General features: G+C 43.1%; 1 protein-coding gene across 1 annotated transcript; it reads left to right on the top strand.

Moving 5' to 3' along the window:
• The first annotated feature begins 8,436 nt into the window (after positions 1-8,436).
• On the top strand, positions 8,437-9,372 carry LOC119812835 (olfactory receptor 10-like). Its single transcript, XM_038327809.1, has one exon. The coding sequence runs from the start codon at positions 8,437-8,439 to the stop codon at positions 9,370-9,372; it is 936 nt and encodes a 311-aa protein (XP_038183737.1).
• Positions 9,373-17,026: the final 7,654 nt, after the last annotated feature.

The following is a 17,026-nucleotide window of genomic DNA, read 5'->3' as shown; positions in this document are numbered from 1 at the left end:
TATGGAAAAAAACCCAGGATAGCCAAAACAATCCTATACAATAAAGGAACTTCCAAAGGCATTACCATCCCTGACATCAAGCTCTATTACAGAGCTACAGTAATGAAAATAGCTTGGTACTGGCATAAAAACAGAGACGTTGACTGATGGAATAGAATTGAATACCTGGATATTAATCCACACACCTATGAACACCTGATTTTTGACAAAGAAGCTAAAATTATACAATAGGAGAAAGAAAACATCTTCAACAAATGGTGCTGGCATAACTGGATGTCAACCTGTAGAAGAATGAAAATAGATCCATATCTATCATCATGCACAAAACTCAAGTCCAAATGGATTAAAGATCTCAATATAAATCCGACCACACTGAACCTGATAGAAGAGAAAGTGGGAAGTATCCTGCAATGCATTGGCACAGGAGACCACTTCCTAAGTATAACCCCAGTAGCACAGACAATAAAAGCAACAATGAATAAATGGGACCTCCTGAAACTGAGAAGCTTCTGTAAAGCAAAGGACACAGTCATTAAGACAAAAAAGCAACCTACTGAATGTGAGATCTTCACCAACGCCACATCAGACAAAGGTCTGATCTCCAAAATATATAAAGAACTCAAGAAACTAGACATTAAAATTCTAAATAACCCAATTAAAAAATGGGGTACTGAACTAAACAGAGAATTCTCAACAGAAGAATATCAAATGTCCAAAAGATACTTAAGGACATGTTCAACTTCCTTAGTTATCAGGGAAATGCAAATCAAAACAACTTTGAGATACCATCTCACACCTGTCAGAATGGCTAAAATAAAAAACACCAATGATAGCTTATACTGGAGAGGATTTGGAGTAAGGGAATACTCATCCATTCTGGTGGGAATGCAAACTTGTGCAACCACTTTAAAAATCACTGTGGTGGTTTCCCAGAAAACTGGGAGTCACCCTACCTCACGATCCAGCAATACCACTCTTGGGAATATACCCAAGAGATGCCAAATCATGCTACAGAGCACTGGACTGAGATCCCAAGGTCCAGTTGAAGAGTGGAAGAAGGGAGAATATGAGCAAGGAAGTCAGGACCACAAGAGGTGGTTCACCCACTGAGACAGTGTGCCTGAGCTAATGGGAGCACACCAACTCCAGCTGGACTGGGAATGAACGAGCATGGGATCAAACTGGATCCTCTGAATGTGGTTGACAGTGGGGCAGACTGAGGGGCCAATGATAATGGCACTGGGATTTGTCTCTACTACATGTACTGGCTTTTGGGGATCCTATTCTGTATACCTTCCTAAGCCTGGATGGAGGAGGGGAGGGCCTTGGACTTCCCACAGGGCAGGGTGCCTTGCCCTCTCTTAGGACTGGAGGGACTTGGGGGAGGGGATAGGGGAAGGGGAGGAGGAGCAGAAGGGAAGTGGGAGGAGGGGAGGAAGTGGAAATTTTGATTGGTATTATTTATAAAGTAATAAAAAATAAAAATAAATTTAAAAGTTAGAAAAAGGATTTTGAAAAGATAGAAGAAATAATAAATGTTTGAGGAAATACATGCACTTAATCTGATGTAGATATTATTACTTTTACAAAAATGTTGTATAATATACTCTTAATATGTATAACTCAAGGTTTATACTTTTATGTGTTGGGAGTAGTGAGACCCCACATCCTGAATTGCTTGTAATCCCCTGATCTGAGTGCCTACAGCTGCTCTGAGCACGAGACCTTCAGGAGTTCCTGATGGCAGGAGAGTGGTTTTTGGTGGGTTTGGCTGAGGCGTGGCTATCTCTATATAATCTGCCCCTGAACACAATAAAAGGGGCATTCTTGGGAAATTCAAGGATGACCCGTGTCGCTGTCTCTCTGTCTGTGTGTGTCTGTGTATTTTAACCTCCAGCCCCTTGCCTGAAGCTCAGTAACTGGGTAATAGCGCACAGAGCGCAGACACGGGGACGCGGTGTGTGGCATTTATGTATTATACAAAATAATTATATATATTCTAAATGTGTTTGCCTAACCTTCATAATTATTATTGGCACTAGCTCTCAATCAAAACCTTAAGAGGAGCTTTGAAACACCTCTTTCCTCAGTCTCTCCAGCTAGTTAGTTAACAAGTCTTTGTCTGTGACTTGAATATATATCAAACTCATCTGCTCATCTTTTGGACCCGTGCCCCTCTGATAAGCTTCCCTCTCAAGCACACCATATTGCCCTAAGCTGCATCCAATAGTCTGCTCAGAGTTACCTTTTGTTTCCTTTTCTGTTTTGTTTTGTGACTGAGTTCCTCTGTAGCTTTAAGAGCCTGTCCTGGAACTCACTCTGTAGACCAGGGTGGCCTCAAACTCACAGAGATCCACCTGCTTCTGCCTCCTGAGTGCTGGGATTAAAGTCATGGGCCATCACCGCTCAGCCCCAGCATTACCTTTTCTATAGGCAAATGTATGAGATACACTAATAGAACCTTATAGGCTGGCGGGCTACTGTTCCTTGATTGAGTCCTGGACTCTTCATCCACTCCATGTGAGCCTCACTCTCTTCCTTAACTGATTCAACATCAGTTTTGTTAAGGAAAGAGAATGCACCACAGCAAAATCCAGATTACGTTCTAGACAGTTCTGCTGCATGAGATGTGAGCTAGATCGTCTGCCCAGCAGTGTCACAGGAATAACTCTGGGAAAGCCTAAGAAATCAATCACAAGCCGTCCTAGGCAAAGATGCGTTCCTTTCTGCTGACCAGATACAAACATCACATTGCTAACAGACGCTGGAAGAGATTCAGTGCATAATCAAGGGACACTGATTGGGTCACCTAACCTGCCTGTCATAAATGGGACTATCCTAGGTATATGTAGGCAGATGTGAGCACTATAAAGAGCCCGGAGGAGGAGCAAATCTGAGATGTGGAAAATGTGGTAGTCTTCACATGAGACATGGAATTGGTGTGATTGGTGAAGGCCTGAGCAGGACTGGGGTCAAAGTAGGGAAGGGCAAGGACTCTCAGGCAGCAGAGTCCCTTGAGCAAATAAGAAGCTGTGTTTTGAGGAAACTGTGAATATTCAAATTGATCTGGCAGAGCGTGGGAAATAGAAAGCACTGAGGACTGCGGGGCAAATCGTAAAGGGCCAGTCATTGAATTATAATTTGCCACAATGGACCCAGAGGTCTCCATGGACAAGCCTATTAATTAACTCCCTCTCTGCTATTTTCTAGAGTCCTGTCCTATCTCCCCAAGAATATGTGTATTGAGACTTTGGGGTCAGGAAATGAGGTGATGATATACCAGCTAAGCATTAGGGTCAGAAGGAGGCAAAGGAGTTGGGGTTAAGAATGCAGAGTCTAGGTAATAAAGATGACCCCACCTTCTGGCTTTGGCATCAGCAATCTCTACTCTCGGTGAGGAAGTGGACCGCCTGCTGTGGCAAATTCTCTAGCAGAGTAACTCTGACTTGAGTCCCTCTCCCTACAGGTGGCACCAGGAGCCAAATGGAAAATTTCTTTTTCATTACCAGTGGATCTCACCAGTGGCCTAGTAGATCTCATCTCTCCTTGATGCCAATAGAATCAATGAAGTTGAGAGCAGCTCTTTTCTGTCCTTGAGCTCCAGGTAAGTGCAGAATGGGTGGCTAGTCAGTCTTGACCATAACAAAAAAATCTAGGAGATGAGAAATAGCCCACAGGTTAATTAGCACTCAACTCCACCGCATTGGGTGCACACAGTTCATGTCCACCAAAAAACATGTTGTACACTCTTGGAACAACTGGATCTCTATCATGTGTTCACCCCCTCTCCACTCTGTACAGGGCACCCATAATACGCCATGCATCATTTTCAGTTTTAAACTTTATCAGTTGCCTAAAGTATTTTTAAATAAAAACTGTAAGGGTTGATATAAAACTGTTTTGACCTCCCTTTCAAAACTTCAACACCACAATGCCAAAGCTCAAGTACATTGAAAACATCAGAGTCAGGCGATTAAGAAAGAAGCAATGCAGGAGTTTGGAAAAACAGAAGAGTTTACTGCAAAGGACACAGTAGAGGGGAAACCTCACAGATGGAGACAATGCTGTGTGTGCAGAGGCACAGTGAAAACAAGACATTTTCAATTCATTCCAAGTGTCACATACACACACTCTAATCAATCTCTTCTTGCATAGTTTACACCTGAAAATGGAGGTGTCATTATTGAGTACTTGATGAGAGTCTTATAGAACACCCAAGTCTACTGGGATAAAATGGGGTACTGTGTAGTTTCTAGTGTGGAAGGAATGGGGTTCATATCAGAAAGCAACTAAGTCTGTAGTGATGGAGACGGATAGGATTTGCTCATATCTTGTAAGGTTTTATGACGTGGTGTTTCTCTGAAACACTAACACGGAATCTACACACATACACACATCCTCGAAGGCAGTGAAACCAGTTGCAACTTCAAGAATACATGCTCTGAGTATTCCAAAGTCTCTCGCTCTTTGCACAGCGTTCAGCTGGACCTCACCTTTCCTATTATCACCTTGGAAGTTAGAGTTCACCTTGTAGAGAAGACCAGGGACCACATCAGATCATGATCAAGCTGCTTGTGAGCTTTCTATTAGGATTCAGTGAGGGCCAACGTTCATGTTATTGTACGACTGCTGCCAAATTCCCAGAAACTCTTACTTACAAAAGGGTATACTGTACTGTATATGGATTATTGTTTCTTTTCTTTTTTACTACAAATAGCATTATTTGTCAAGCAATATCCACATGTAGTGTCCAACATTTGTTGTGGATATTTATTTCATAAGACTGTTTTCAACCTCTATTTTTGCTACTTCCAGCAAATGATTATCAGAACACACACCCCAAACCCATAAAACCCAAAATTAGAAAACATGATATACAAACAAAAATCAAGAAACATTTTTTTAAATGCCCGAACAAAATAATATGAGAAAAAATCTACAAAAAATAGTATTCAGTTTGTTTTGTGTTGAATCTTCTGTGGGGCATGCATTTATATTAAGTATGGCTTATAGACTCAGTGAAATTCAATTGGAGAAAAAAACAATTTTTCCTTTTTAAGCAGCTGTCAGTTGGAGATAGTGTCTCAGTTAGGAGTAGGAGCTTGTGCCCAGTTCCCCCTTTCAGCTCTGACACCAGTCTGACTTGAACCTGTGCATGCCCCATGCATGCTGCCAAAGTCTCTGTGAGTTCATATATGAGTCAGCCGTGTTCTGTCAAGAGGGCACTGTTTCCTTGGTATCATCCATCCTCTCTGGCTCTTACAGTCTTTCCTCCTCCTCTTCCAATTGTTCCCCTGAACCTTGGAGGGAAGTTTGATGAAGACATCCCACCAGAGGCGATGAAGGATACCAGGAGAACAAGACCCTCTAAAAACAACTGAGCAAAGCTTATATGAGCTCTCAGAGACTGAAGCAATATGCCCAAGGCCTGCATGGGTTTGCACCAGGTCCCCTGCATACATATGAGGCCCCCCAGTTTAGTGTTTTTATGAGACTCCTGAGGGAGTGAATGGGTAAGTCTCTGGTTCCTGTGTCCTCTCTTGGGCTCTTTTCCTTCTGACGGTTTGCCTTGTCCAAATTCAATGTGACTTTTTTTTATTTTGTAATATTATACTTTATTTATTATGTTTTGTTATCTTTTAGAAGCCTGTTCTTTTCTAATGAGAGGGGGAGTGGATTGGATGTGAGGAGATGTGGGGAGGAACTGGGAGGAGTAGACAAAGGGGAAACTGTAATCAGGATATATTGTATAAGAAAAGCATCTATTTTCAATAACAGAGACAGAGAACAATGTAACAACCAAAATTATTTGCCTTGGATTTCCCAACCTAAGCTAATGAATAGCTTTAATCTTAGTTATATTCTCTTCCATGCCCCTGACCTGTGAGTGAGTGAGTGTTCATGTGTGAGTGTGGTGAGTGTGTGTGTGTGTGTGTGTGTGTGTGCGTGCGTGCGTGTGTGTATGTGTGCGTGCGTGTGTGTGTGTGTGTGTGTGTGTATTGCATGTGCTTTTTCTTTTTCATTCTGGGTGAGTTTGTTGTTTTATCTTCTGTTTTTCTAAAGAGAGAAAGTTGGTGTGGAGTTGAATGGATGGGGAAGATTGGGAGGACCTGGAAGGAGATGGGGAGGGAAAACTGTGATCCAAATATATTATATGACAAAAATTATTTTCAATAAAGAAAAGAAAGGAATAGGTGGTTTAAGAAGGAAGTTAAAGCTGGGCAGTGGTGGCGCACGCCTTTAATCCCAGCACTCGGGAAGCAGAGGCAGGTGGATCTCTGAGTTCGAGGCCAGCCTGGCCTACAAGAGCTAGTTCCAGGACAGGCTCTAGAAACTACAGGGAAACCCTGTCTCAAAAAACCAAAAAAAAAAAAAAGGAAGTTAATATGGAAGGAAACAGGAAAATCCTCATTTTCTCCAGAAAAAAAAATCAAATTGTACGTTCAAATTGTGTCACTATATTCTGAAAATAACATTAAATCAGTGTGTGAGCTGAGGGGGGAAGCACCGTGAAAATTGTCTGACATGAATGATTGCTGACCAAGCTTATTGCTTACTGTGTGCATTTTATTGACTGCGACTGTACACACACCTGGGGAGCTTGGGGTTTTAGTGGAGACACTTAGTCTTTACAAGTACACAAAGGGCCGTCAAGACGACTCAGAAGATAAAGGACCTTGATGGTAGCCATGAAAACCTCAGTTCAGTCAGCAGAAGGGATAATCCGTGCTTACAGCTGTCCTCTGACCTCCACAGTCATGCCTTGGCACACATGGACATTCACATACACACAATGAATAGAACGTATAACATGGTGGGAAGAGGTGGTTAACACAGGACGTTTGAGGGACTTTCTGTTAGTTGGTAGCAATGGTTGCACTTGGGGAACAGGACTGTCAAGCCTGATGTCTTGGAGCAGAAGCTGACTGTTCACAGGTGGCAGGGGTAGCCCTTGACTGGGAGAAAGACTGTGTAGAGAGGATGGTGCTGTGCCTGGTAGTTCAGGTTTCCCACCGATTGTTCTAGATGTGTGATTCAGTGAGATTCCCTTGGTACTAAAGGAGAAGTCCTAGTGCCCAAAGGATGCTAGAAATAGCAAAATAATCTCGAAATGTTCTGTTAGTTGTTAGGAAGGACTGTCTTCTGGAAGTTAATCCTCTTGTTAGCATCACCCTAGATGTAAGTCGCTAGAGTTGCAGAGAAGGAGAGGACAGATGAGGGCAGGGCTCTTTGCTGTTAACACCACGTGTAGAGCATATTCAGTTATAACCAGGGGTCTCTATGTGTTCACTTTTGATAAAGTAGCTGTGTTTATTGTACACGGAGTACCTTCCAGAGCATCTAAGCTTTATAAACATCCTAAAGTGACCAAGTATGTTGAGAAGTAGAGCTAGTGAATTAGCCAACTTGTAAATATGTTAGCATTGATGGGAAAGATGCTGTAGAACACAGAAGGATCAGACCATCTTTGGACAATCTGAGTCAGGACATGTGCATTTCACTGCCAGCAGAGGGGCAGAGGGAAGCTCATAGGAAGAAGTCTGCTTAGGTGTGCTCAGATTTACACCTTGAGGAGAACCTTTGGTGTGTGTGCATCTTCTGGCCACATCCTATGAATAGATTAATCCAGGGGGATCATATTTTCTTGCTAATATTTTAGTGTGTACTGATACAAACTCTTAGAAACACTAAAAAAATGAGCATGATTGATGATCAAGAATAGAGATAGAGATAGAGATAGAGAGATTAGATATAGATATAGATATAGATATAGATATAGATATAGATATAGATATAGATATAGATGATAGAGATAGAGATAGAGATAGAGATAGATAGATATGCATGGACTTAGAGGAACAAACACTCAGAACATGGAACACAGACAATTGCTGATCTTTCAAATATATAAAATCAAATATGCAAGTTGCAAATTGCTGTGTATAAAGATTCTTAGTAAGAATTCAACTGTTGAAGGATCATTCAGAGGCTGGAAGATGGCTCAGTGGGTAAAGTGTTTGCTAGCAAGCATGAGAACCTGCCCTAGGTCCTGGCTAGGGTTTGGTCTTACACATCATCTCAGCTCTAGTGCCGAAGTTGCTAGTGTGTTCATCACTGAAAGAAGGAAACCAGTATGGTTCCTATCAAATATGGGCTGCACAGTATAGACAATTCGTTGTAGATAATTGAATGGTAATCTATCGGGCTTGTAGGTCCTAATGTTTCTGGAACCCAACCTGACTGCAGGTTTAAACAAGGACTCTTTGTGTCTTCAGCCTACATCAGGCAGGCAGAGTTAACAGAACATAGACCAAAGGAAGGCAAACGTGCCAGGCTTCACACAGCTTCGAATGACTCTGTGGGCTCAAGTGACCTCAAAGTGCCCCCATGACAGCAAGCATTGAATTGCCTTCTGTTTTGTGAGGGTGAAGGGCCATGGGCAGTTCCAACACCAGTCTGGAAGGTGGCTTCATTCTGATGGGCTTCTCAGATTGGCCTCCACTGGAGCATGTCCTTTTTATCTTCATTTCAGTTTTCTACTTCCTAACCATCTTTGGCAACTCCACCATCATCACAGTCTCACGAATGGATCGTCGACTACAAACGCCAATGTACTTCTTCCTCAACAACCTCTCCTTCCTGGACCTCTGCTACACCACCAGCACTGTGCCTCAGCTCCTTGTCCATATTTCTGGAACTGACAAGACCATAAGCTATGCTGGGTGTATGACCCAATTCTTCACAGTGCTCTTGCTGGGTGGAACTGAGTGTGTGCTCCTCGTGGTGATGGCTTTTGACCGCTATGCTGCTGTGTGCCACCCACTACTCTACACTAGCATTATGCACCCTCTTCTCTGCCAGACATTGGCCATCTCCTCCTGGATGGGAGGCCTTGTGATCTCTGTGACTCAGACAGTCCTCATCATGACCATACCTCTCTGTGGCCGTGACCTGAACCACTTCTTCTGTGATATGCTTGTTCTCCTGAAGTTGGCTTGTGAGGACACAGGGGCAATAGAGGACAACCTGTTTGTGGCTGGGATCATAATGTTGGCCTGTCCTGTAGCACTAATTCTAGGGACCTATGCACACATTGGTCATGCAGTGCTGAAGATCAAGTCAATGACTGGGTGCAGAAAGGCTCTGGGGACTTGTGGGTCCCACCTTGTGGTGGTTTTCTTTTTTTATGGCTCAGCCATGTACACGTATCTCCAACCTGTCCATGGGTATTCTGAGAATGAGGGAAAGTTTGTTGCCCTTTTTTATACCATAGTTACTCCTATGCTGAACCCCCTGATTTACACCCTGAGAAACAAGGATATGAAGGGGGCTCTGTGGAAGGTACTTGGAAGAGGCATAGCCACAGGGTAGGAAGGAAACAGAAGTTTACACAAATATTGTTTAATATTCCTATAACTATTCCTTACTCTCTCTCTCTCTCTCTCTCTCTCTCTCTCTATATATATATATATATATATATATATATATATAGTATCATATAAACTGACCCAATTATTCTTGCTGCAGGTAATGACATGTTAATACCATCTCTTTTATCAGTAATTCCTCATGATTTTGTACTTTTTCCTTTTTTGGTGAAAAATAACATATATTAGTTTTAAAACGTATATCAGAAAATGTCAAACACCCTATCTTCTCATTCACACACACAGTTGGCTTCATAGAAGAAACAAACGGTGAGGAGAGATGGCTCAGCAGTTAATAGAATAGGCTGCTTTTCCATATGATCTTGGTTTCATTCTCAGTACCCACATCTGACTCATAACCATCTGAAACTCCAGTTCCAGTGATCCAATGCCTTCTTCTGGCCTCTACAGGCAGGCACTGCACATACTTACATACATACATACATACATACGTACATACATACATACGTTTATACAAATAGTCATACATACAAAATGAAATACTTTTCAAAGAATTAGCAAGCAAAAAATTCATCAGCAGAGACTTGGAAAAGTAACAGTGAGGGCCATCAAAGTCAAATAATGTAGAAATACGCATTAAGAAAACAAATAATTCAAGTCTAAGGATTTGATTATGAACTAAATAATGCATAGTGTATTTCAAAATTACTAGAAGAAGGGAGTTTAAAGGTTCCAAATGGAAGCGGGTTTTTTTTTCCTCATGGTTTATTTTTTTTATATTTAAAAATTTCCATCTCCTTCCCTCCTCCTCCCCCTCCCTCCCCTCCTCCTCCCCCTTCCCTCCCCTCCTTCTTCCCCTTCCCTCCCCTCCCCTCCACCCATACCTCCCCTCCCTCCCTCTCAAGGCCAAGGAGCCATCAGGGTTCCCCACTCTATGCTAAGTCCAAGGTCCTCCCAACTCCCCCCAGGTCCAGGAAGGTGATCGACCAAGCTGAGAAGGCTCCCACAGAGCCCGTCCATGCAGAAGAATCAGAGCCCAGCGCCATTGTCCTTTGCTTCTCAGTCAGCCCCCTCTGTTGGCCACATTCAGAGAGACGGGTTTGGTCGCATGATCCATCAGTCCCATTCCAACTGGAGTTGGTGATCTCCCATTAGTTCTGCCCCCCCCCCCGTCTCCATGAGTGAACGCACCCCTCTCGTTCCTGACTTTCTCCCTCATGTTCTCGCTCCTTCTGCTCCTTAATTTAAGGAGCCACCTGAGGGTTGTCAAGAGACTTGACCCTAGAGGGGTTCCCAGGTTTCCAGGGAGACGCCCCCAGTTAGTTCCTTGGGCAGCTGAGGAGAGGGAGCCTGAAAAGGCCAGTTCCTATAGCCATACTGATGAATTTCTTGCATATCACCATAGAACCTCCACCTGACGATAGATGAAGAAAATGACAGAGCCCCACATTGGAGCACCGGACTGAGCTCCCAAGGTCCTGATGAGGAGCAGAAGGAGAGAGAACATGAGAAAGATAGTCAGGACCGTGAAGGAACCTCCAGCTGGCGACAGATGGGGAAGGTGACTGAGCCCCACATTGGAGCACTGGACTGAGCTCCCGAGGTCCTGATGAGGAGCAGAAGGAGTGGAAGCCGGTTTTTTGACACAAAAATCTCTTGCCCATCAGGAGCCAAGTAATACACAAAAGTACTGCCATGCAACAAACCTCACATAAGAAGTTTATTGGTGAGAGACACTGTATGGCTGCTGGCTCTGAACAGGGAGGGAGACAGCAGTGAGCTGAACAGAGGTGAGGGACTTTTATAGGGATATTAGAGAATGCATACGAGCTAAGGGAAAAGTATTGCTTGGATACCAGCTTTATTTGGCCATTCATTAAGCACTGAATCACAGGAGTTAGGATTTCCAAGTCTCAGAACTTGGGGTCAAGAGACCAAGTCAGGGGCAGGGTGTTCTTTCCTTGGCCCTTTGTCCATACACCAAATACATAGAAACAAAAGAAATTTAGGAAGTGAAAATATGAATTACCCTGGGTAGGTGATTCATATTAAATGCAAGCATTACTTTATTTCAAAAATTATACAATTATAACATAAAAATTTAAAGTAAAAATCATCAAACTACACTTATCTTCCACATAAAAAGAAAGAAAATTCATCAAACATGATCCTATGATATGCACGTTATCCCACAGAGACATGAACAAAATGTATAGTCACCATAGGTAAGGCACCAACAACAGATCAACAAAATGATTTCACCTAATACGAGGTTGGTGAACCAGTGAGTTTCCTGAAGCTGCTCACAGTAGTGTGGGACAGGAGTTATTTACAGGAGCACACATGACTCAAAGGTAGCTACATCACTGCAAAGTTTGACCTTTTATGCGAAATGACTTGCAAACGCTACAGCCCTGGAGATCTGTGCACTACGTGTAGGCAGCTGCCCTGGAGATCTGTGCACTACATGTAGGCAGCTGCCCTGGAGATCTGTGCACTACGTGTAGGCAGCTGCCCTGGAGATCTGTGCACTACGTGCAGGCAGCCATACTTACTGCTTATACAAACCTGGAGAGGGTCCTTGTGAATCTTGCAACTTTCAGGAACTTCCTGAGTCTTATAAGTTCTATTACTTTCTGGGCCTTGTATGTTTTGTTTACTTCCAAAGTATTTTTTATTTATTTATTAAGCATACAATGTACTGCTGGCAAGGAAGGCACCAGGTCTCATTACAGATGGTTGTGAGCCACCATGTGGTTGCTGGGACTTGAACTCGGGACCTCTGGAAGAGCAGCCAGTGCTCTTACATTCTGAGCCATCTCTCCAGCCCTACTTCCAAAGTCTAATGAGCCTTCTACCACCCTCTAAGAGAGGATGTTTCAAATCAAGTGAAATAACTACACAACACCCTGAGAGTGATATAGAAAAAGAATATGGGTTTAAAAGAAAACAGCCAAAGAAAGGGATGGAGAAATATCCTAAGGTAGGGAAATGTATGGAGCCAACAGACATTGGGCTAGAGGGTAGTTCAGTTGGGGCTTACAGTGAGACTATAAACTTAGCTCCTCTGAGAACTGGAGTGACAGGACAGTAATCCAAGGCCGTTTATGGCTTACACTGAGAGTTGAAAGCTTAGACCTCATCTCAAAATAAGCCCTCAGAGAGATCTGACATTGCAACTCATTCGCCTAGCATGGGCAAGACTCTAGGTTTAATGCTCACAGAAAGAGAAGAGGAAGGGAGAAAGGGGGAGGGAGTGAAGAAAGAAAGAGGAAAAGAGAGAAGAGGAAAGAAAATGGGGAGAAAAAGAAAAAGGAGAAGAAAGTCTGTTTCCAGCGGCCATGATTTGGCAGCCCTCATTCACATGCTTGGATAAAAACACTGATTCCATGAGCCAAGATGAATTCTTCCTATTCCTGCAGGTATTATGTCAGAATAGCAGAAAAACCAACTTACATGCGTGTATAACCACAGGTGTGTATATATGTACAATCCCATGACCTCCTTTTATTCTGCAGAAATGTATACAAAGTCGTTACTAGAACCCCACTTTACTGATCCACGCCCTAATCTAGACCTGCGAGGGGTCACTGGGTAAAAACTCAAAGATTAACACAAATCCGGCTTCCCTTGTCCTCTTCTCTCTTTCCGTCTTTTCTCAGTCACTGACACTCTGTTAAAATTTAGAAAACAAACTATATTCTACTAGATAATTAGTGCTGAGCTCCCTTGTATTTGGATGTACAGTATATAAAGGAGTTAAATTCATAAAAAAGCATCTTGTCACTCATAAAGTCTTCAGTGCTCTCTTGAGCATGTCAGAAACATTCTTCTAATGCACCCCTTCCTCTACAATCACATAAATAGAAAAATGTGTTTTTAAACATATAAATTATGAAGGTTAACACACAAATAATTTTTGAAATCCCTTTCAAAACTCAAATAGTATAATGCCAAAGGAGAAGCAAATGAAAAAGTAAGAGGCAGGTGAATAACAAGATCATGTTCAGTTATGGAAATAAATCAAGAAAAGGTTCTCCAAAGAATAGGGGGCATGAAGGAACTCATCACAGAAGCATCTAATACAGAAACAGGTATATAATATCCTGAAAAACACCCTTTCCACCTCTGAGTGATCAGGAAGCTTAGAAGTCACTAGAGAGTCAAATCCTTTCCAGGGAATCCACTTTCAGACTCCATTTTCTTATCAATAATTGTTTCTTCCTAAGTCACAATCCACCTTCCTGTAAATCTAGCCAGCTGGTCCTATTTTTAGGAAAACAGATACAGACTTAACTACATACTTAAACTACCATGCCTGGGTGTGAGCATGCTCTCACCTACACTCTGAGTTGGTGTAAGAGGTCCTTCAATATTTGTGTTGCTTTCATTGGTTATTAAAAAAAAAAAACTGCCTTGGCCTAGTTGATAGGGCGGATCTCAGGTAGGCTGGGAAGACAGAGCAGAATTCTGGGACAAAGGGCAGAGTGGCAGACGCCATAAAGCTCCAGCCCAAAACAGACGTAGGTTAGGATCTTTCCCGGTAAGCCATGACCTCGTGGTGCTACACAGATTATTAGAAATGGGTTAGATAAAGATGTGAGAGTTAGCCAATAAGAGGCTAGAGCTAATGGGCCAAGCAGTGGTTTAATTAATACAATTTCTGTGTGGTTATTTCGGGGGTTAAGCTAGCCGGGCGGCGGGATGCAACCAGCACATCTTACAACACCGAGTGTGATGGAAACACACCTGCTTTTCATGTAGGCTTTATTAATCATATTGTGTTGTGGTTAAAATTCTTTTTCAAGGCTTTAAACTTTAAAGCAAGTCTACTGCTAAGAACCTGACTTGAACTAGGCATCTCCCCGACCACTGTAGGATCTTAGGTCTGTATTTTGTTTAAATGTGGATGATAACTGAAGACAAGGACTATGGACCAGTCACATAAGCCTGGTGCCATTTCTTTCTTCTATTGTAATAGAATATTTGGTGTCATGGCTGGGGTTTATTTTGCTATGATAAACACTATGACCAAAAGCAAGTTGGGGAAGAAAGGGTTCATGTCGTCATATACTTATAGGAATTCGGGGCAGGAACTCAAACAGGAACCAAATAGGAAAGGTGCTCACTGGCTTGCTCTCCATGGCTTGCTCAGCCTGGTTTCTACACACCCGATACCACCTGGTCCAGGGGGAGCACCACCCATAATGGGCTGGGCCCTCTCACATCAGTAATTAATTGAGAAAATATCCACAGGCTTATCTACAGGACAGTCTTACAAAGACATTTTCTCAATGGTTCCCTCTCTTCAGATGTGTCTAGGAAAAAACAACCACCACCATTGGGTACCAGATATCATCCACATGTTCCCCTGAGCACAAAAAGCTTCTATTCATGATTATTATTATCATGACTGACATTTGGATGGATGTGTTTATTTATCTGTGCCTCTCCACCTCTCACCCAGGTACGCTGGACACCCACAGCAAGGCTCCCTACTGTATAATCCCTGAGTCATTGTGACCAAGGTCAAAGTTTGTCCTTGTTATGAGACAGAAACTTAAGAACAATGACTGACATCTACAAAAGACCAAATCTGGGTCTTTTTTAAATTAATTTATTTATTAAAAATTTCCACCTCCTCCCCTCCTCCCATTTCCCACCCACTCCCTCACGCCCCCTCCCCCTCCCTTTCCAGTCCTAAGAGAAGTCAGGATGCCCTGCCCTGTGAGAAGTCCAAGGCCCCTCTCCATCTGAGTCTAGGAAGGTGAGCATCCAAACAGACTAGGCTCCCAAAAAAGCCAGTACATGCAATAGAATCAAAACCCGGTGTCATTATCATTGGCTTCTCAGTCTGCCCTCATTGTCAGCCACATTCAGAGAGTCCAGTCTGATCACATGCTCCATCAGTTCCAGTCCAGCTGGCCTTGGTGAGCTCCCATTAGATCAGTCCCACCGTCTCCATGGGTGGACACACCCCTTGAGGCCTGACTTTCTTGCTCATGTTTTCCCTCCTTCTGCTCTTCATCTGGGACTTGGGAGCTCAGTCCAGTTCTCCAATGTGGGTCTCTGTCTCTATCTCCATCCATCGCTGGATGAAGGTTCTATGGTGATATGCAAGATATTCATCAGTGTGGCTATGGGAGAAGGCCAGTTCAGGCACCATCTCCTCTGCTGCCCAAGGACCAAGCTGGGGAAATCCCCTTGGACACCTGGGAACCCCTCTAGAGCCAAGTCTCTTGCCAACCCTAACATGACTCCCTTAGTTAAGATATCTTCTTCCCTGCTCCCATATCCACCCTTTCTCCATCTCAACCATCCCATTTCCCCAAGCTCTCCCGAATCCTCGCCTTCTCTCTTCTCTCTCCCCATCTCCCCAAACCACCCCCACTCTGTGCTCCCAACTTTTGCCCAGCGATCTTGTCTACTTCCTACATATAACCCCAGTAGCCACAGACAATAAGAGCAAAAATGAATAAATGGGACCTCTTGAAACTGAGAAGCTTCTGTAAAGCAAAAGGCACTATCATTAAGAAAAAAAGGCATCCTACTGAATGGGAGAAGATCTTCACCCACCCCGCATCAGACAAAGGTCTGATCTCCAAAATATATAAAGAACTCAAGAAATTAGACATTAAAACTCTAATTAACCCAATTAAAAATGGGGTACTTAACTGAACAGATAATTCTCAACAGAAGAAGTTCAAATGGCCAAAAGACACTTAAGGTCATGCTCAACCTCCTTAGCGATCGGGGAAATGCAAATCAAAACAACTTTGAGATACCATCTTACACCTGTCAGAATGGCTAAACTAAAAAACACCAACGATAGCCTATGCTGGAGAGGATGTGGAATAATGGGAATACTCATCCATTGCTGGTGGGAATGCAAACTTGTGCAACCACTTTGGAAATCAATGTGGCGGTTTCTCAGGAAACTGGGAGTCAACCTACCTCAGGATCCAGCAACTCCACTCTTGGGAATATACCCAAGAGATGCCCAATCATACTACAAAAGCATTTGTTCAACTATGTTCATAGCAGCACTATTTGTAATAGCCAGAACCTGGAAACAACCTAGGTGGCCCTCAATAGAAGAATGGATAAAGAAGATGTGGCACATATATACTTTAGGGTTCTACTCAGCGGTAAAAAAACAATGATATCTTGAACTTTGCATGGAAATGGATGGAAATAGAAAACACTTTACTGAATGAGATAACCCAGACCCAAAAAGAGGAATATGGTGTGTACTCACTCATAAGCAGATTCTAGCCATAAACAAAGGACATTGAGCCTATAGTTCATGATCCTAGAGAAGCTAAATAAGAAGGTGAACCCAAAAAAAACATATATTTATCCTCCTGGATATTGGAAGTTGACAAGATCGTCGGGCAAAAGTTGGGAGCAGAGGGGTGGGAGTGGATTGGGGGAAGGGGAGATGGGGAGAGAGGAGAGAAGGGGAGGATTGGGGAGAGCTTGGGGGAATGGGATAATTGAGATGGAGGGAGGGTGGATACGGGAGCAGGGAAGAAGTTATCCTAACCAAGGGAGCTACTTTAGGGTTGGCTAGAGTCTTGGCTCTAAAGGGGTTCCCAGGTGTCCAAGGGGATTTCCCCAACTAGTTCCGTGGGCAG

This window comes from Arvicola amphibius, chromosome 4 (assembly GCF_903992535.2).
Source record: "Arvicola amphibius chromosome 4, mArvAmp1.2, whole genome shotgun sequence".
Taxonomy (NCBI): Eukaryota; Metazoa; Chordata; class Mammalia; order Rodentia; family Cricetidae; genus Arvicola; species Arvicola amphibius.
The sequence above is the reverse complement of the archived record's forward strand: the minus strand, read 5'-3'. Positions and strand labels throughout refer to the sequence as shown.